A 20,370-nucleotide genomic window follows, 5' to 3' on the forward strand; every position below is an offset into this window, starting at 1 on the left:
CACAGAGACATTTCCAAGAAGTTAGGGGTGGCTTTTCCATTGTATTAGCAGATCACACCCTCTTCCAAAGCCCAAATGAAGAGATAAGTCAAAATATTCGACCCCAAACCCTCAGGACACTGGTCTGGCTTATATTTGGCCCTCTCTGCGGCCAGTCTGTGAGCAGCTCCGTTGGAGGGTGTGTCCCAACTTGCAGCAGCTGCCTTTGAAAGCCACGTGTCCGCTAAACGCCTACATTACATCAATAATAAGAGAAACTAAGGAGGGAATGAGAAAACGATCATTTTTCTTTTCTTCCTCAATTATTTCAGGAATAATTGATTTAATAGCTGTGTTTACTTGTATTTAATACAACTTAGGTCTTTGACATGACAGTAAAAGAGACAGGTTCGGATTGGGGAGCTCGTTAAAGCACTCTTACTAACGATGACCTCTTTGCCTTTGGTACCTCGCAGCTCCTCGGGCGCCTCCAAGAATTCTCTGTACTTGAAACCTACCCGCCGCGGAGGCGACGCCTCTCGGGAGGGGAGGGTGAAAGAAGGGGCGGGCCTATTTAAATAGCCCGAGAGACTTGTCTCTTCATTGGCTGCCAGCTTGTCGGTTACCCAGGAGGGCGGGGAGTCCCGGGGGCTGGAGTGCGGTACCTGAGCTAGACGCGCAGCAGAAAGCCCACGTTGGCCGCTGCGGGGAGCGCAGCTCCGAGAGGCGGGAGACTGCGAATCTCGGGCGCCGACGTCGCAGCAGCCGCTCCCAGCACGGGTCCCCTTCCCTCCCGTCCCCTCGGCCAGCGGGGTTTTCTGGGCAGCTGGGAGAGCACGGAACGGAAAGCAAGATCCTCGCCGCCTCCGCTTGGGGAGGCGAGAGGGGCGCGATTTTGAGGGGGAGAGACAGTGCCCAGGCGGAGGGGCGCGGAGTTTGTGAACAAGAAGGAAGTTAAGCCTCGCGGAGAAGACTGGCGTTTCGGGACGCCTTGTCGTCACAGCCTGGGCCCTGCGACGGGGGAAACTTCATCGTGGCCCTGCGAACAGGAGAGGGGCGTGCGCGGGGGATGATGCGGGACGTCGCCTGCAGCTCGTGAGAGGCCCCGCTTCCCCGCCGCCCGGGGTCCTATTCAGCCAGCAGCTCCGGAGGGCGCGGGGCAGCGCACGTGTGCGGGCAGCGAGGCCCTGGAGTGACCGCGCCGTGACCCGCCCAGGGGCTGGGGCGCCGGTTGCAGTGCAATACTGACTTGGGCACACCTGGCTTAGACTTGCGTCTCCAGAGACCCGCGCTGAGTGCGGGGCTCTAGTGATCGCCCCTTCGCCTTCCCTCCAGCCTGGGTTACAGGGGGCTCCCCGGACGACCATGAGAGATAAGGACTGAAGGCCAGGAAGGGGAAGCGAGTCCGCTGAGAGGTGGCGGGGGCTGTTCTCGCCAAGGGCCACAGCGGCCGCTCTCCAGCCTCGCACAGCCGCTCGACGCCTCGCGGGGCCCGCGGAGGCAGCCCGGCCGGGCGGGGATGCCGGGGCTGGGACGGAGGGCGCAGTGGCTGTGCTGGTGGTGGGGGCTGCTGTGCAGCTGCTGCGGGCCCCCGCCACTGCGGTCGCCCTTGTCCGCAGCCGCGGCGGCCGCTGCTGGGGGTCAACTGCCCGGGGACAGCGGGAGCCCTATCCGTGCAGAGCAGCAGCCGCCACCACCGCAGTCCTCCTCCTCCGGCTTCCTCTACCGGCGGCTCAAGACGCACGAGAAACGTGAGATGCAGAAGGAGATCCTGTCGGTGCTGGGGCTCCCACACCGCCCCAGGCCGCTGCATGGCCTTCAGCAGCCACAGCCCCCAGCGTTCCCACAGCAGCAGACGCCTCGCGGGGAGCCACCTCCAGGACGGCTAAAGTCCGCGCCCCTCTTCATGCTGGATCTGTACAACGCCCTTTCTGCAGACGACGATGAGGACGGGGCGTCTGAGGGGCACAGGCGGCACCCTGGGCCCCACGGAGGGGCCAGCTTGTCCGAGCTCCAGCAGCCATCTGCCAGCGCCGCACACACTCTCAACCACAAGAGCCTCTTGGCCCCTGGACCTGGAGGCGGCGGCGCGTCCCCACTGACAAGCCCGCAGGACAGCGCCTTCCTCAACGACGCGGACATGGTCATGAGCTTTGTGAACCTGGGTAAGAATTTGGGGTAACGTAACGACGAGAACATCTCCCTCCTTTCCAGTTTCCCAGGCCCAGGGTGGTGGTGGGTGCGAAGGGGTGGAGGAGCATGCAGATCCCGCCTGGCACTGAGGGGATGCGGGGACAAGAGGGCTGCGCTCCTGCCACCTGCGCGGCGGTAGGAGGCACGTGCGCTCCGCGCTGGTCCTGGGTCAGGCTGCGATCTGCAGCCGTGGGAGACTGGGGGCGGGACTAGGCTCGCACGGTGCCGGGCTCCGGGAGTGTTACCCCTGGATAGCTCGTCTTCACCAGGGCCCGGGCACCTTCTGCGCTTTTCTCACTGCTGCCTGGCTGGGACCACTTTAACCCGACTCTGGCCTCCGTGGGAAGCTGAAGGCTCTTGTTTAGCGCACTTTCCCCTGCGAACTGTCTGCCTTAGGCCCCTTGACTCTTGGAGTGTCAGTTTTCCCACCGCGACTTTTAGGGAATCCGAGAGGAGTTGAGAACTTTGAAAACTTGACATGAGTGTTTTAAGAGGAATCCACAGACTTGGGAAGGTAGCGCTTTGGTTCCAGAGGAAGGTTCTGCAAGACCGCGGAGGGCGATCCGGAATCCCAGTCCAACTGGGGTCATCCAGTTGGTACCCTTGCTCACCTGCCCCCAAAGGCTAAAGCTTTAATCAAGGCTGCCAAATCTACACGGGCGAGAAAGGGTGCGGGGGTAGGGTCGGGGTTGGGCGCTTAGCTGGTCTGAGCCCGTTGCCAGGCAACGGAATGGAAATTCAAGGGCGGCTAAATCGGGCTGTGCCACAAATGTTCTGTGGCAACCCGGACAGAGTCATATCGCCTTGTTTCCCCCTTAAGTTTTCTCATCTGTAAATGTGAAGGTTGTGAGGAAGACGCTTTTGCAATCAATGCTTCTAATTTTTGCTATTCATTCAAAAACTGAGTTTAGTGTGGGCAGAGGGACATAGGGGATGCATCCTTCTCAGGGAGAACTGAGGAGGCAGCAACCACACCCCAAGTGGGTGCAGTAGCTTTGTGGGGTGAGTCTCCACGAGCATCCTGTTCTGCATGAGCATCCTGTCCCGCATGAGATGCGTGGCGATGCCCAAGGCCCCACAGTGGGTTAGCAGACACTTGGTAAAGTGGCACACAGGTTTCCAAGCCCTGTCTGAGACGTCCGCTGTTTAACTGCATTTATTTACTTGAATGATTCCTGTGTAAAATATCTGGGCGATTTCTTTGCAAGCATATCTATGATTCTCAATTCCGCTGAGCTTTGGTGGGTGGGGGTGGAGCGATAAAAAGTGAGGGGTGGGAGCGAAGGAGGAGGGGGAGGGTGAAGAGGCTGGAAGATTGGCATCCAAGTGGTGCAAAAATCCTCCTGGGAAATTCATGAAACAGAATCTCACAGGGAGTGGAAGCGCAGGGCCTGCCAATCTGGCTACTTGCACTGCCAGGAGATCTGATTGGACAAAAATTTTCACAATTTATTGGAAGCAAATCCAAGGTTGAGCCACCTCCGGGAAGCAGTCTAAGGAAACTCTCTCTCATGCCAGTCAATAAAATGTGGTGATGGGGGTTGGGATGGAATGGGGAGGGACCGCTGAGGATTAGGGCTGTTCCTTATTCTAACTTTTCTGCTTCTTCTTACCTAATAAATTCCACCCCCTATTCTCTCACCCTCCCACCCACCCACGCCCCCATGTTTCCTGACAACTTTGGGGGAAATGTTTTATTGCCTTTTGCGGGAGTCCTAACCTGGATAAAAGTGGAGGAAGACTGGTTCCTTCACGGAGAATCATGTTACAGTCTCCGAGAAAACAGTTCCTGACCTGGGACCCTGGTTTTCAGCCTTGTGTACCCATTAGCATTGCCCCAGGGCACTTGAGGAACTCTGGGGTTCTGGGGCTGCTTCCTAGATTACTTCAGAATCTTTGAGGGTGGGGTTCAGGCATCCTCCTCCTCTTCCTACTCCTCCTCCTTCTTTTTTCTCCCCTAAGTGCCATAGATTTTTCTAATGTGCTACCAGGATCAAGAATCTCTGGCACAGAAGATCTTGATGTCTGAGGAAAATCTATGTATCATTCCCAGAGATGAAGAGCAAAACTTCCAAACCTCTACTGTAGACTTACCTGAGAGCTTTAAAAAATCCTAATGCCCAGGTTTTATTCCATCTCAATTCACTCAGAATGTGTGAGGGTAAAAGCCCGAATCTTTCCAGGATTCAGGAACCATTGCCTTGGGTGGTATTTGAAATTTCAAGAATGGACTTGAGGCAAGTTTGTAAAGTACAGTCATGTTTATTGTGCTTAGTGACTTCCAAATTCCTCTGGTTCCTTGCTTTTCTGACCTTTTGTGGTCTATGGGTACACACTCCTTCTGAGTCACACTGTTTGAAGCTGGTTGACAACTAGTCTTGCCAATGGGGTGGTTTAACGTAGTATCTCCTTAAGGATAGTTCCATTTTTCATAAAAGATTTTTAAAGATATGTAAGTTCCAGGAGAACTCACCAATAGTGCAATTTCAGATCCAGGGGACAGGCTGTCATGGAACTCTGACCTGAGTCCCTTATATCCCATCATTGGGCTGTGTGACTATAAGTAATACCTAATATAGGTCTAGTCCTGGACTCCCATGTGGGTAATTAAAGAAGAAACCCTGTTTTAAGTAAGTAGAATCCAAGCTAAAAGCCATGCCACCTGCCAATCAAACAGTTCTATTTCATCTTAATCCATTTAGTAGTGAGAAGGGGAGATTATCACATTTCACAAAATGTGAAAATATCTGATACCATGACTCTGAGCAAAAGAAGGACAGTTCACTTGAAGAAAGTAATTGCTTAGTAGCCTGGATTCTCTGAATAAGGATGTGGGGAGAATTCCACAGATTTCCTGATTGGTGTCAATGTCATGTTAACTGTTATATTACAGGGCTCATCTATTAAAGAACCTGCAGAAAGACAAACGCTACAGTACTGTATTTGGAAATACTCTTATCTGCTGGGCTGAGAAAGTTGAACCCTGGAGGTATAAGGGAAAGTGTTACATAGTTGTAAACATTCCTCTTCTCTGAGACTGGAGGAATAATTTACTCATGAAATACGTTTAAAACACCCTGAGCTTTGTCATCAGCAGAACTATCAGGAAGTATGAATCAACAGGATGAATCTCTCCTAGTCCAAATGCTGGTCATTTGACCAGTTCATTGTTGTTTATATTGCCTGCTTAAAACTCCATCTGGGAGAATAGCCTGGGATGTGAGGTACAGTCCGTCTGCCACTGAGACTGGTCTACAGAGTGCCCGGGTGAGCTCGTGAACTTGCATGTAATCAGGGCCACAGATGCCATTTCTGTTTGTTTTCTGCTAAAAATGTCTTGGCAGTCTAATAAGCAAGCCTGCCAATGTGGTGACCTTGGAGAGGTGTCCTGAAATATCCTTGAGGTCCTAGCTTAAAATTCACCTTCTTAGAGAGACCTTTTTCTGCCCCTCTACATAAACTAGGGTTGCTCCATCCTGGACTTTACCACCCCAGCACCCTGTTTATTTCCTTCCTTTTGCTGATCACAAGGAGTTTTTCTTTTTTCTTTTGGAATTTGCTTACTCATTTGTTTGTGTCACCTCTAGGTTGTCATCCTTCAAAGGCTGAAGTCTCACCAATCCACCACTATAGCCTGCGCACATAATATAATGCGGACCACGTGGCAGGTGCTTAAAAAGATTGAATTAATGAAAATGTAGGCAATACCCCATATTTTTAATACAGAAGATCTGATTCTTTAGAAATGCCATGTCTGATTTTTATTGAGTAAAAAGTCTGAAGTTCAGACATTTAGAACATTGAGGTTCATGGCATTTGATGAATATCATAATGTTCTATTAACTTGCCTCTTTTTTCATTAGATATCCAAGTGTGTATTAATTTGTTTTATGCATTACATGAGAGAGATGTAATAGTGCTTCTTTAAACCTCTGTATTTTAGACTTCACTTACTTACTTTGAATTAATGAGGTGTTGATCTCCAGATGCTAGGATTAAATGAAATGATAATAATAATAATAATAATAATAATAAAACCTCCAATCATACTCAGAAAAGGGAATCAGTATGTGTTAGTACAAGTAACAAGAGACTTATTGTACTAAAAATACTGGCAATCTTCTTGACAAAATTACTCCTGGGAAACATAAATTAGAAGAAAAATTGAATACTCCCTACTCATATTTCTAGCCAGATCCACAGTACTGTCTTTCCCTCATCAACATAGGATCAGTAGGTACTATTTTTCATTTGAGCTGCCTGTCCTCAAATGAAGATTTTTATTAGCAGAAAATAAATCCATGCCTGCAAGCTACTCACAGCAAAAAAAGAGTTTGGAGAATTTGCAAGAGCCCGGCTCAAAGAAGCAGTAGAAATCCTGCTGAAGAAATTTAAATGTGAAATTCAGTTTTATTCCAACAAAAAAAGTCGTACAATGTGTTCTTAAACTAAGATGAAAGGGCAAGTAGATACCATTGTTTAGACCTTAGATGGTGTTTCCTTTGGTTGTCCTTCTAAGAATGGGTACAAGTCCTTTTTTAAATGTGCTGAATCATGGTTAGTTCCTCTATTTAAGAGCTCATCTCTGATTAGCTTGGAGGAGGGCTCCCCAGGGATAAGAGAATCTAAGTGGAGAAAACAAAGTTCAGCACTTTATTTAGCATATGATAACTAAGTCACATCTCTGTGTCTTCAGAGTTTTTCTGTTTATATGTTAGATTTCATTTTTTTGGTGCTAGAGCGCATGCACACGAAGCCCAAGCTCTACCCCTGAGCTACACCTGCAGCCCCAAATCAGTATTTTACATGGATATGGGTGGGAGAGGTGAATACCTGCTGCAGGTAATTTAGCAGACTCTAAGATAACTGCTCCAAACTCTTTGTCTCTAAGAAGCTGAGTTAGAAAAGGAAAACGAAGAGGATGCAGTTTCTTGGATAATGAATCAGCTCTTTGTAACTTTTTCACGAGAATGCTGACTTTTATACTTAGAATAAAGTCATTTTGGTTTAATTTTTCCACATTGAGCCTGATTCCCCACCTTGCTTTTCTTTCTTTCTTTTTTCTTCCTGAATTTTAGTCAATTCACCATCATTGGTGCTTCTAGCAGTAGAAAGAAAAGGAGGAGATATTTTTAAATCAGATAATTGTGTTTTTTATTAGAAACTTCCATGTGTATCTGGTTAAAAGGAGTAGAAATCAATACAGAACCTCCTACAGATATGAGCAGTCAATTTACAGCCTTCATGCTTGTAAATAGGTGTTACATATTAACTCTTCTGTCCCACCCTCAGAGGCTGCAGTCTAAGGACCCTGTGCCTGCGAGGAAGCCCTTTGCCTGGGCCTCAGACTGTCACCCAGGGGCTGGGATGGGGAACTTCAAGCACCCTCTTTTTTTGTGTTCCTTACACAGAAGCAGTGCATTCTGTTGTCCTCTTTCTTGGTTTTTGTCATGAGAGCAGAGTTAGTTTTATTTAAACACATCTCTTTTCATCATCTCCTTAACCTCCAGTTCAACACCCATCTCTGTTGATCTCTGGCCCTTTGGAAATTTGTGAGCCAAAAAATGGTCCCAGTCTCCCTTGGAATATATGAAAGTGAAGATAAAGTTGTATTGAGGAGAAGAAAAACCATCATCACGTTAATAGAATTTAGAGTTATTAAAGAACCAGGGCTATCAAGTTTTGAGAGCACCAGGAATTCTCAGAATCTGAGTTCCCTCTGCTTATCACAAGCACTAGAAATCTACCCATTGATTGCTAATCACTGAAACTTACTGGAATTTTTTTGGTTCAGCTACCAGGATCTTGAAGGTATTGTTTTCTATAGTTTCTTTTTTCAGCATAAATATTAGTATTCAGCACCCTATGGATAAAGTTAGACTCCAGGGCCTGGTTGGGAAAACAGCTAACATTCACAAGGTAGTTTTTTTTTTTTTTTCTGGAGAAACATGTCCAGCAACAGATAACTCATTCTGGGTTTAGTGGTTGACCTAGTTTGGGATTATTGGTGAATTTATATTGTACATAGAACTTTGAGCTTCAAAAGTTTTTGCATATCATCTAATCTTTTGTGTTTTCAGTTGAATTTGTTAGATTTATTCAGGTCACTTTCCCCTTGAAGGACCATTCACAGACCTGCCAAGAGGTCCTCGTGCATCAAGACAGTAGGGCCTTTAGTCAGGCAGGAGTGAATACTTAAGGAGTAATTACAGTAAGAGCATAGTCCTGGAAAAGAGGTGAGGAGATCTAAATCTTCTGAAATTTTGTTGTTTTTGTTAGTGGATAGCATTCTCTCCTAGCACAGTGGCTTTGAGAAAAGAAAATGCTATGTATATCTATAAACATCCTCTTGTTCAGCAGGCTGAAGTGCTGTTGACCCCAGTGAATTGTTTTCTGCTTGGAAACTGAATTGCAAACCACTGTGCTCTGTAGTGGCAATTGTTCCACTGATATCCACAGGCACTGATTCTCTTCCTGCCCTTCCCATCTCCATTATTTAAGAGATTGGGCCCATAATAGAGATGGTATCTAAATTGCATCAGGTAATTCCTTGATGGCTCCCCATGGTCTTGTTATCTCAAACGCAGTCCCAGATGACTGAGTCCAAGAATCTCTTCAAACATTTTTGCAGAATGAGGCTCTGGTTCCTGGTTCCGAGTGAGAGAGGCTTCCTGACTTTCAAGTTCATGGGCATACGCCCTTGATTGCTGATCCTGCTGGAGAGGCTGGGATTGTCCTGGGCCCTAAGAAATGTCCTTGCTCCCCAGTGTAGGTTTTGTGTTCAGATTGTTTTTCTCATCACGGGAGAGTTCTGCCCTGGAGGGGGAGGAGTGTAGATTGACAGCAGGCGGGGACAGTGATCTGGGGGGAGGGGGGAGGGGCCCCTCCAAGCTGACCTTTGTCATCCTCCAAGTTCCTTATTATCACTCTGTTACCACTTACCCTTTCACCTTGTCCTGAAAGTGACTTCCAGCCTGCAACATCTGTGTCTGTTGATTGTTGTTCCTGTGTTTACGGGCTTGTGGGTTTCCTGTACATGAACATGGGCTGGGAAAAAAAATTCCAATTTGTGTCTAGTCAGAGGATGAGCTGACCATGTCATCTGTGGGTGTGAGCTCTCACGTGTCCACGCGAACAGGAGATTTAAAAATAATAGTAATAATAATAATTGACTTCGCTAATTCTCTGAGACAAGTTATTTTCCCTCCCTTCTTTTAAATCCATGAGTTATATTTAGATAGTCCAAAGTCTGACTTTTATAAATCATGAAACGAAGGACTAAAATTTTTTACTTGATTCTTTTTAAAACAGATTTTATTTGCCTACTCGCATAGCAGAATGAGTTAACAGAGAAGCTGTATGCTTTTAAAAATTAGGTTTATTTTTGAGAGCAGTTTTAGGTTCACAGCAAAACTGGGCTGAAGTTTACAGAGGTTTCTTTTTTTGTTCTACATAGTTACACATGACAATAAAATGTGACATACATGTATGGAGTGTAACTTCTCATTCTTCTGGTTGTATATGATGTAGAATTACATTGGTCGTGCAATCGTATATGCACATAGGATAGTCATGTCCGATTCATTCTGCTATCCCGAGGTCCCCTTTCATTTCCCCCACCCTTACATATGCTTAGCCTTTCCTCTTATCAACCTCTGCCACCAGAGTGGCCCATCGGTTAAAATCAGTGAACCTACATTGATACATTGTGATCACTGGGAGTCTCTCCTTTACATTAGGTTTCACTCTGGATGTTCATTCCGTGGGTTTGGACAAATGCACCCGCCCTCATAGTGTCAAACAGAGTAGTTTCACTGCCCTAAAAACCCACTGTGGAGAAGCTGTCCATTTAACAGGGAAAACCAAATCCATGAAAATATGCAGAGTTTGGGGGAAAGAATAATAAAATTCCTTTGTTGAATCATACTTTGTTTCTGGAATTTTACCCCAGTGGTATATAAAGAAGTAATTTCGATCGCCTGTGAAAATGTAGGGTCTTATTTTATAGTGCTTCTATGTGTTGACAACAAATTCATCAGAAATCCTTCTTTCTTTCTTTTTTTAAAGTCTAGGAGTTAAAAATCTTTTTTTTTCCCCCTACATACTTCCAGTGAGGTGTCTGTCACCATAGTACCTAGACAATCCCTCAGGCAGAGACATGAGTGATTAAATTTCTCCCTGGCTTGTGCCCGTTTGATCCATGCTCGGCAGGATTGGAGGGAGTAAAATAGAGAAGCCTGAAGAAGGAACAAGAATTATTGGAATTTTGTGCTTGTAAATTATTGAAATTGAGAGGGGTGGGTGTTAGGGGAAGAGTTAAATATATTTCCTTCCTTTGGGAAAACTCATATCGAAATGGTGTGCCTTTAGGATGGAGAAACTTATCAAAAAAGAAAAATAAAAAATCTTACTGATCCTAGAGGCAGGATCAGGGAACTTTCAAATACTTCCTTGGAGAGATTATCGAGAACTGAGTAAAACTGAATTAATTGAGATTCCATAAATTCAGAGGTCTTTGTAAAAGAATATATAAAATAGGTTTATTTTCCTTTGAACTGTTTCCCAAGTCAAAGGGTGACAAGGATTAATGGTAAACCAAAAAAGAAAATACAAGAGCATAAACAAGAAACACGGTAACTCTAAAAAGTGCTATTGAGCACATAGCTGTCGGTTCCTGTGAGATATGTTGGTGATTTGGGAGCGTTCCTGGATGAATGTCATACAGGTGAGACATTTTGTGAATTCTCCCCCTCTCTGTTAATTACCCATCATAGAGAGATCTTTTCTCACTTGCCCATCTCTTATGGAGTAGCTTGGGGCCAGGGCAGTATTAGTGAGCTTGAGAAATTCAACCTTGTCCCCTACATCTGACTTGGAATATGCTGTGGTTTAATACATCTGAGTGTTGGAAGTTTAATCAAGCAAAAAAAAAAAAAAATGATACCTAAGGACAGGGCAAGGGCTTATGGGAGGAATCGTAAGATGGTCATAGGGGCCTTGAGGTGAAGATATTTGGTTACCTGTACTTCTCCCAGAGGGCCATGGAACAAGTTTGCATTTCTAGGAGGACTATTTAGGGCAGAGCCCTCTAGCACCAACTTTGGGAACACCTCCAGCACATATGGCCCCTTAGTTACTTCATTTGCTTAATCAAAGTTGTTTGATTCTACTGTTATACACATGTGTGTCATTGTTATAAGATGTGGAGTCCAACATGGTGACAGGGATGTAGGTGGTACCCAGTGGATGTGAGTTGCTCTATTTCTTTGGCTTTCATTGCCTTCTCTCTTTTTTTCCTCTCTGTTTAACAAATTTAGCAACCTCAACACATTCATTTCCTTTTTCATATGTTCTTTACCCATAGTTTTGGTGTCTCTGTCACCAGCAGAGCAGATTATACACATTCTCATTGAGTTCTATACCACAGGAATGAGTCATCCTCCACTATTATGGTTAAGTAGTTAGATTTCTTGATGATTCTAGAAAGTGCTTAAGTACAGAGTGGAGGAAAGAGCACTTGATTACAATTCAGGAAGCTTAAATTGAACCTCTAGTGGTTGTAACATCCTTTTTATAATATCTAGTTCAAAACACTCAACCAAGTTTCTAGTTCTCTTGCTTTATCTATACAATTTGAATATGTGCAATAGATCTGCGTTTTCCAGAAAATGTCTCATGAACAGTGTTTTTCCAAAATGTTCTGCATAAAAAGATCACGGAAGCACTTAATATTCTATTCTTGTCTTTGAGATTTACATGTCTATCAACATATTAGAGCTGTGAAAAGACTGGCAGGAGAGAAATTGCTAACTTGTTGTAATAGTTTTCTTTGAACTTACTTTAGCTTTACAACCCCTGATTGCTGGAAGCTTCTTGGGTCAGACCTGGCCTCTCTGCCCCCATTCTGACTCTGGTTATTCTTACAGAGTATGACAGTCTGCGTTTCCAGATGCCACTGCTTTCTGTGGCTCCAGCTCTTTCTGGATGGGTCACCTGTTTCACCTTCCATTGGTGAACCCTGGGACCTCTGCCCCCCTTCCTAAGGGGGAGCATGGCTTCCTGATTATTGCTAATTCATGGGTTACCACTCCATGATCTGCTTCTCCCACTACTGTGGCACCAGCTCCCTGCGTTAAATACCCTGTGTTGGAAACACTTGCAGGGGTTTCTTTCCCCTGTTTGGACCTTGTGGTAGTCATTTTTCCATAACTCTAACAAATGTCTGAGATAACACACTTATTAAAGAGAAAAGGCTTATTTTGGCTCACAGTTTTGGCGGTCCCAATCCGTGACTGATTGACCCTCTTGCTTTTGGCCTGTGGCAAGGCAGTGTATCATGGTAGGGAGCACATGGTAGAGCAAAGCCACTCAGCTCATGGCTAAAAAACAAAATAGAAGAAGAGAAAAGGGATGGGGTCTGCCTATCCCCTTTAAGGGCACACTCTCAATAACCTGAAAACCTCCGACTAGACACACCTCCCAATAGTGCCAAGCTGAGACCAAGCCTTCCACACATGGGCCTTTGGGGGGATATTCTAGATATAAACTATAGCAGACTCTGAGACTCTAGCCTCCTAATTACCTGGAACACAGGTGAGAAACCCAGACAAGATAATGCTCAGAACTCAATTCTAGGGTTGTTCCTTTCTGTGTTTCTCTGAATGTTTGTTTGTTTGTTTCTTTATTTCTTTTTTAACAGCTCTATTGAGGTATGATCAACATACAATAAGCTACTTATTGAAAGCGTACAGTTCTATGAACTTTGCACAGGTAGGCATCAATGCAACCATTTCAGCGATCAAGAGAGTGAACGTCTCCTGAGCTATTCTAAGCAATTGTGCGTGTGAGGGCATGAGACCTTCCATCCAAACACAGAGAAGAGCTGTACGGAGTCCCAGCTTTCGTCGAGTCATCGCTCTCTTGCTTTGATCTTTAAGGGCTCTGGCTGTCTTGAGCATGGAATGTGCTGTAGATGTTTGTGAATGGTTTTCTTGGATCAGAGAACCATAAGGTCAAGTATTCATGGGGTCAAGCCTGCTCTTTGCAATTGTGATTGACCCTGACTCTGTATCTCACTCTGCACGTTTATTTTTTGAACCAAACGACCCCGTTGGCATCTTGTTTCTAAATGTTCAAGTTGAGAAGCTTGGATTCTGTTGGAGAAGAGCACAAAGATGCTTTCACAGGTTTCTGTTTTAAATCTGGGCAATTTTGGTAGGGCACCAGTCCAAGAACTTTAAGGAAATAAATCCCAACCTATTCCCAAGTTTTCCCCTATGCTCCCCATTCTCCAAATATTCTGTGAGCTTAAGTAGATATTGCTTCCTCCCTAAGACAACATCAGTATTGTATTTCTTTATGACCTTTTGCCTTAGAGAATGATGGATGTCACTCATCCTGTTATCTCAGAAAAGCAAACACTTTTCTTGCTGCAAATATACAGTGAGTGCTAGGAAGTTAGGGGAGAATTTGGAAGTCTTAGAAGAGAACAAATATTTGAGGTACCTTGAAATGAATATTCCAGATAGCACCCAGTGGCAGAGTAGGTTTCAAAATCATGTGACCATCTCCCACCTGTCTGTCATTCAGGGATGTACCTACATCCTTTCCATGTCTCTTACCACCTGACTCCTGTCCCCCTCACTTTGCTGAAGTGGCTCTATTAAAGGCAACTCATGACTGTCCCAAGTCCTTATCCTCCTCTCCACAAGCCTCCATCACACTGATGTTCCTTTCCCCCTGCTGGCCAGCCTGTTATTTGGGGGGACAGTTTCTGAGACACAGCGAGAGGTTCAGAAGTGTGGGCAGGTGGCAGGAAACCTACATACGGGGGCCAGAGAGGACCTGGGCAGGGGGTGGTCACTCTTAGGTACAGGAGTGAAGAGATGTGGTCATTAGGCAGGATGGTGGGCAGTTACAGGCTCCTAGGTGACCCAGCATGGAGGCTGGTGGCTGGTGGGACTGTCAGTGCAGTTATATGGAACTAGCGGTCAGCATGTTTGGAAAGAGCCGGAACATCGGCTCACACATTCGATTCCCTTTTCTTATACTGACCTGCCTCTTCTGACTATTGCCCAAGGGTGGTCCGGCACCAGAACCATGCGGTGCAGTGCTTGCAATTGTCTCATTGCAAAAACTGCTGTGTTTTAAAAAAATTTAAATTTCTATAGACTTGTACTTTTGAAAAATTGACAAAAAAATGGATTATGAGAAAAGTGACATACAAAATGCCAAACACACACAAAATCAAACCTTAACCTTAGCTGCCACTTGTATACATTTGTTAGTGAAATTGTCATCAAAACCATCAAAACACTTTCCATTTCCTATGTATGTAGAGTTTATGAATCAGCCCGGATCTGTTAACGTGGATCTGCCCCTGACTTGGGTGGGGGCTTGGGGTGTGGGAATCTGTGTTTTAACAAGCTGTCTTGCTGATGAGAGGGGTGATTGACGTTTGAGAACCCAGTGTTGGTTCCTTAGGTTTAAACTTAATCTCTGCCCTTGTTCCTACATCCAGTCGATTGCCACACTTACCGTTTCCAGGATTTCCCACTCCCATGTTCCCATCCTCCTCCTCCTCCATCATTCCACAAGTTCCCCAGATGAGCTCCTTATGATGCTTGGCCTTGACTTCTGCACCGGCCTCCCTGTTGCTAATCCACCCTGCATCTCTGCCAGCTCTGTCTCTCTGTGGTGCAGATGTGATCTGTTATCCCCCTCCATCACCTTCATTGGATCCGTATGGTCTACTGAATGAAGCCAAAGGGCCTCTCACTTCCATCCTTCAGTTTCTTCTCCTCCGCTCGTCTTTAACACTTCCTATTCTCTCAGCTGACTCTGTTCTGTGATTTCGTCCGTATATCTTGTGAAACCCTCCATTTCAACGCTCTCAATTCCACTCGATTCTTTAACCCCTAGCTCAAGTGCCATCTCATCAGGGAAACCCTTCTTTTTCTTTCTTTTTTTTGTGGTGCTGGGGTTCAAACCCAGGGCCTTGCACCCACTGGGTGAGTGTGCACTGAGCTGCACCCCCAGCGCTGGAGGAAGCCTTTCTGACATTTGCTCATCTGCATGCATGAGTCTTTGCAAGAACATCTGGGTCCAGATGTCAAGGGACTTTTCCCTATGCAGAAAGTCACAGAGCAGCATTCTAACTTCAGATACCTGTGTGCAGATGACCTCTGTGTGGCTTAGAGGAAGGAGCTTGGAGCCTTGAGTTCTGTTGGTTGGCTCTGCTACCCACCACTGTGTGCACTGGGCCAGCCCTTCAGTGCTGACTTTTCTGATTCCTATCCTCTAATGTTTTATCCATCTGTGGTACATTTTCCCCTCCAAAGTACCCAGCATTGTACCTTAGTTGATACACAGTAAGTACTCATTACAAAAGGTACTCATACACAATAAGTACTCAATTAAATTGGTATATGCTGTCTTAGTCTTATCTCTTGTCACAAGTAACATCAAACATTTGAATGAAAGAATTATGAACTGTGAAACACCTTGGGAAGGTTTGAGAGATGCTTTTTGGACTCTGTGTGCACTGATAGTTATTAAAAAACTGAAGTTACCTTCCCCTTTTGGGGCTTATGGTCTGTGACTTTCATGATGGTTGGAAAAAAAAATCTCCAGGAAGAAGAAATATTATTTTCCTTCTATCTGATGTCATGATGACTTTAGTAAGAATTAATAGGAGTCAGTGGTTGCTGCTGAATCTAAATTTAAATTTCCTGCTTGTGCCAGGCAGAAGGCGTGCATGCATGCGGGCAGGCACGGACTCCTCCTGCAGGTGCACATGCAAAATACTTATCTTGTCAGCCTCTGCTTGGGGCTGGCTCACTTGACTCACATTGTGGAGGTGTTAGACAGTATGTTTACATAAGGGTCAGGGGGTGACATAATGTCTATTGAAGCAAAGCCACTTAGCATCCCACCAGGCATCAGGGAGCATTTAAAAACTGAAAACAGATCAAAGCTGTGTGGGCTGGGCTGAGATACCCCTCCTCAGGGGGAGGTGGTCCCTTGGTTGCTTGCCCAAAAACAAAAAGTGCATTATTGCTCCACTGTGTTTCCAGACCTTTGGTGAAATGAATCACGCAGAGTTAAACTCCGAGAAGCCAATCCAGAGAGGCTGCTTCAGGGAGCGAGAGTGCGTCCAAATAGGTTGGAAAAAATGTCAAATTAGAGTCAGCGCATACAAGATGTGATGTTTCTCTTTTTATAGACTGTTATAAAAGTTGTTTAAAATCAAACAACTTTTCAGTACTTAAATTATGTCTAACGCGACAGGTAGGTCCTGGAATGGAGATTTTTTTCCCCCTATTTAATCCCACTTAAATTTTGCTTTCCTTACTAGAGAATCTAAGATATAAACATTTTCATTTCCAGCATATGTATTAGCCTTGGGATGGAGAGAAAAATGAGAGAGGGGAGGGGGAGAGGTGCGTTGGGGGAGACGGAGAGAAGGAGAGAGAGGGATGGAGTTGACACAGGTCACAGGAGTAACAAGTCCAGATGTCTTTCACATTTTATTTGATGGAAATGGAATATGGAAATCAAATTGAAGGGGAATATGGAAATAATTTCAGACTCATATTTGTAAGTCCTATCAAGCGATAATCTTGCTTATTTTATTTTGCCTTACTTTTCTGTGCTGGGGATGGAATACACATGAGGCACATGCCACGCCCGTGGGCTGTCCCTGTGCTGCACCCCCAGCCTATTTTGTGTATTTTATACTTTTAAAATAGATGTACATGTAGAGGAAGGGGCATTGTGCAAGGTGTGTTTCCTTTACCTTTTCCTACCCCAAATAGGATTTACCGTTGTTTGATTTCTTATTTTTTGGCTGTATTTAGCAACAAGTAACAGTGTGTAGTGTGCATTGTTCAGTATTTACAAGGTTAATGTGTCTTGTTGTTGGAATATGTGTGGCCCTGTTCTCTAGCTGGCTGGCTCTTGTTGGGGTCATTTATCCTGTGTCTGTAGGAGGTGACATATGAGACGCTTGTTTTCAGGAACAAATGGATTGAGCATCCCTTTGACTTCTTGTTGATCCAGAGGTCTTTGTTTTCGGGCCAGTTTTTCTTGCTCCTTTTGTTTTGAGGGCCTGGGGACTGAACCCAGGGCCTCACCCATGCTTAAACCCGTGCTCTAACCACTGAGCTGCACGCAGCCCCTTCAGGCCAGTTTCAACCCTCGCTCCTCCTCTGGCCTGTGAGTGCTGCCCTCTCTGGTCCAGTGTTTTATCTTCATGGCCCGTCTGGTCCTTGGGGCCTGCTCCTATGCAGCTGAACTCAGAATCGAAACTTCTGAGATGCCCTCTAACATCACTAACCACAAGACTACCAGGGTAGCCCTGTAACACTACAAAAATAAAATATGTCACCAGAACATTTCACGGAGATGAGGAACATATTTCCTTGATTCTCTAAGGTCAACTCTGGTACATGCTTTTTCCTATTGGGCAGCAAATGTGTTTTAACAAACTCTTACCTAAGTGCTTTTTGTTTACAATTCCACAAGGAATTCCTGGCTTCCTTTGTGTTGATTCTTGTGAATAACTTTTTTTTTTTTTTTTCATGGCACTGGGGATGGAACCCAGGGCCTCGTGCATGCTAGGCAAGCACTCTATCACTGAGCAATATCCCTAGCCCAATTCTTGCAAATATTGTGATTTACTTTCATGCCTCTTTGAGGAGAAAATTTCAAGTTGCAATGTGTTTTTAACTTTTTTCCATACTATTGTGAAAACTTGTATGTAGATTTCTATCAGCTCTATTAAAAAATGAAAAATTTTACAACCAATATCTGTTGACTTGGCAACTTAGATTCTACATTAATGGTTTATTTTATCTGCTTTATCACAGATATATTTTCTTTATCCACCTCTTTACTGGTTGGTCAATCCATCTTTTTTTTTTTTTTTCTTTTCAAGATGCATTTTGAAGTAAGTTTAGGCACCAGTATACTGTCTTCTTAGTACTTCTGCTCGGATGATTAAATTCAATATATGCTTTTTTTTTTTTTTAGGAAAAATTTCTATAGAATGGAGTGCACATTTCTTCATGTTCCATTTGATGAGTTTTGACAAATGCATATACCCATGTAACCCAAACTCCTATCAAGATACAGACCATTACTAACACCCAGAGAGTTCCCTGAGACTGCATGCCGTCTGCCCTGGGTATGGGTGGTTCAGGGATCACACAGAATTCAGATTTCACCTCTCTGTGGTTGCTGGCTTGAGAGGGGGCAAACGCATGGACCTTATGAGGTCCCCTTCCCTTCTGGGACAACTCCCTCCCTCGACTTGTGGTTATTCCAGGCAGAAAGACAGTGGGACTCCTTTGGTGATCTAGCTGGGCCTCACAGTGTCAACCGGGCACACTTTACACTCTAAGTCGTGGAATGGGGAGACCCATCCCATGCTGTTTCCTTTTTCTAAGTGTCAGCACTATGAATCTGCCTGTTCTTGGTCAATCTCTGGAGCATTCATGTGTGCGTGTGTTTATTGCTTTTACCAGAGTTCATATTTTTTGGTTTGTGTGAGGTTCAGGCCAGTAGGATCTTGTCACCCATTATCAAAAATGAAGTCCCGTTAAATGTCTTAATGATTTTTGTGTGTAGAAGGCACAAGAGATCTACACATGGTCCCCTATTTGGAAGGGTTTGATGTCATGAGGTTTTCAACATTACAATGGTGCAAAAGCAATTTGCATTCAGTAGAGACCATACTTGGAATTTTGAATTTGGATTTTCTCTGGGGCTAGAGATATGTATCTGCTGATGCTTGATGGGCAGCAGCAGTGACTGCAGCTCTCAGTCAGCCCCATGATCATGAGGGGACACAGCCAACGCTCTACAGTATGCTGTGCTGCTAAGCTAGTATCTGTGGTAAGTTAGGTGTATTCCATGCATATTTGACTTAGGATATTTTCGACTCACAATGGGTTTATCAGGACATGATTCCATCATAAATTGAGCAGCACTTTATTTATGAAATGATTTCACATAACATATGCAGAAAACAGTATAGAGGTTCTGTTATTGCATAAGTGCACATTCCAGAAGGTAAAGTAACAGCCTGTCTCTAATCAAATGGAATCAGAGGCACTAGTTAACACACCCTGAAAATGATGTTTCTTCAGTTCAGGCAGTGTTCTCCATATTAGACATGATGGATTTAATTTAGTTGTCCAGAGTTTATTGAGCCCTTTCAAGGCACGAGGGTAGACCCTGGCTGTAGCTAGAAGGGAGCAAGATGAGGGTACAAAATACAGGGAGATGTGGTTGCTGGCTTGAGAGGGGGCAAACGCATGGACCAGACCTTGACCACAGAACACGCTGGCGTCTATAATACAGATAAAACCAGAATTTTATAGGAGCACTCAGGAGGGTGAGATTGCTTTGTTGGGGGACATGACCTTCAGACTGAGTGTGGAAAGAGAAGTTGAATTTCCGCTGGTACATGGGGACAGGAAAGATATTTCTGCCTGAGGAATGCACCAGGGGCCATGGCCACGTGTCTTGGGGAATGACACGCTCTCAGGTGTGTGGTTCCCAGGGTGAGCTGTTGCTGACAGTCGCATAGAACTCAGGTAGGGAAGAGATTGGAAAGGCAGGCTAAGACCAGCCAGGGAGGGATGCAGAATCCCGCCCAGGAACTCTGAATTTTATTTTTTTTGGTGCTAGGGATTGAACCCAGGGGTGCTTAAATACTGAGCCACATCCCCAGCCCCCCTCCAATTTTTAAAATTTTGAATCAGGGTCTCATTAAGTGGCTTAGGGCTTTGCTAAGTTTCTGAGGCTGGCTTTGAACTTGCAATCCTCCCGCCTCAGCCTCCGGAACTGATGGGATTACAAGTGTGTGCCGTTATGTCTGGCTTTGGACTTTATTTTGTAGATGGTGAGGAACTGTTTATGATTCTTTAGTAAGACTTTGGAATGATTGATGTGTGTTGGGGGAAGATGTTTCTGGTAGCAGCATGAGGAAAGCTACCTCATTACGTAGATACCACCTCCATTTAACTTATATTTGCAGCAGTTGAGGGTCTTTTTTGAAATTTAAAAATAGTTTGCATTTTTCCTTTCCTGCAATTAAATTTAGAAGGTTTAATCAAGAGGAGAAATTAGGTGATGAATTTGTGAATAGCACCCAAGAGATTATAACTTGTGGAAAAACCTTTAGTTCCAGTA

At 45.0% G+C, this 20,370-nt stretch overlaps 1 protein-coding gene across 1 annotated transcript in view; it reads left to right on the forward strand.

Moving 5' to 3' along the window:
* The first annotated feature begins 643 nt into the window (after window positions 1-643).
* Bmp6 (bone morphogenetic protein 6) overlaps window positions 644-20,370 on the forward strand; it is a 164,547-nt gene continuing 144,820 nt past the window's right edge. Inside the window, exon 1 of the mRNA XM_046453607.2 lies at window positions 644-2,144. Within this exon, the coding sequence (XP_046309563.1) occupies window positions 1,499-2,144 (646 nt within the window). The 5' untranslated portion in view covers window positions 644-1,498. The remainder of the gene's footprint in view (window positions 2,145-20,370) is intronic.

This window comes from Marmota monax, unplaced genomic scaffold (genome assembly GCF_021218885.2).
Source record: "Marmota monax isolate L192 unplaced genomic scaffold, Marmota_monax_Labrador192_F-V1.1 WCK01_AAM20220418_F8-fsc00029, whole genome shotgun sequence".
NCBI lineage: Eukaryota > Metazoa > Chordata > Mammalia > Rodentia > Sciuridae > Marmota > Marmota monax.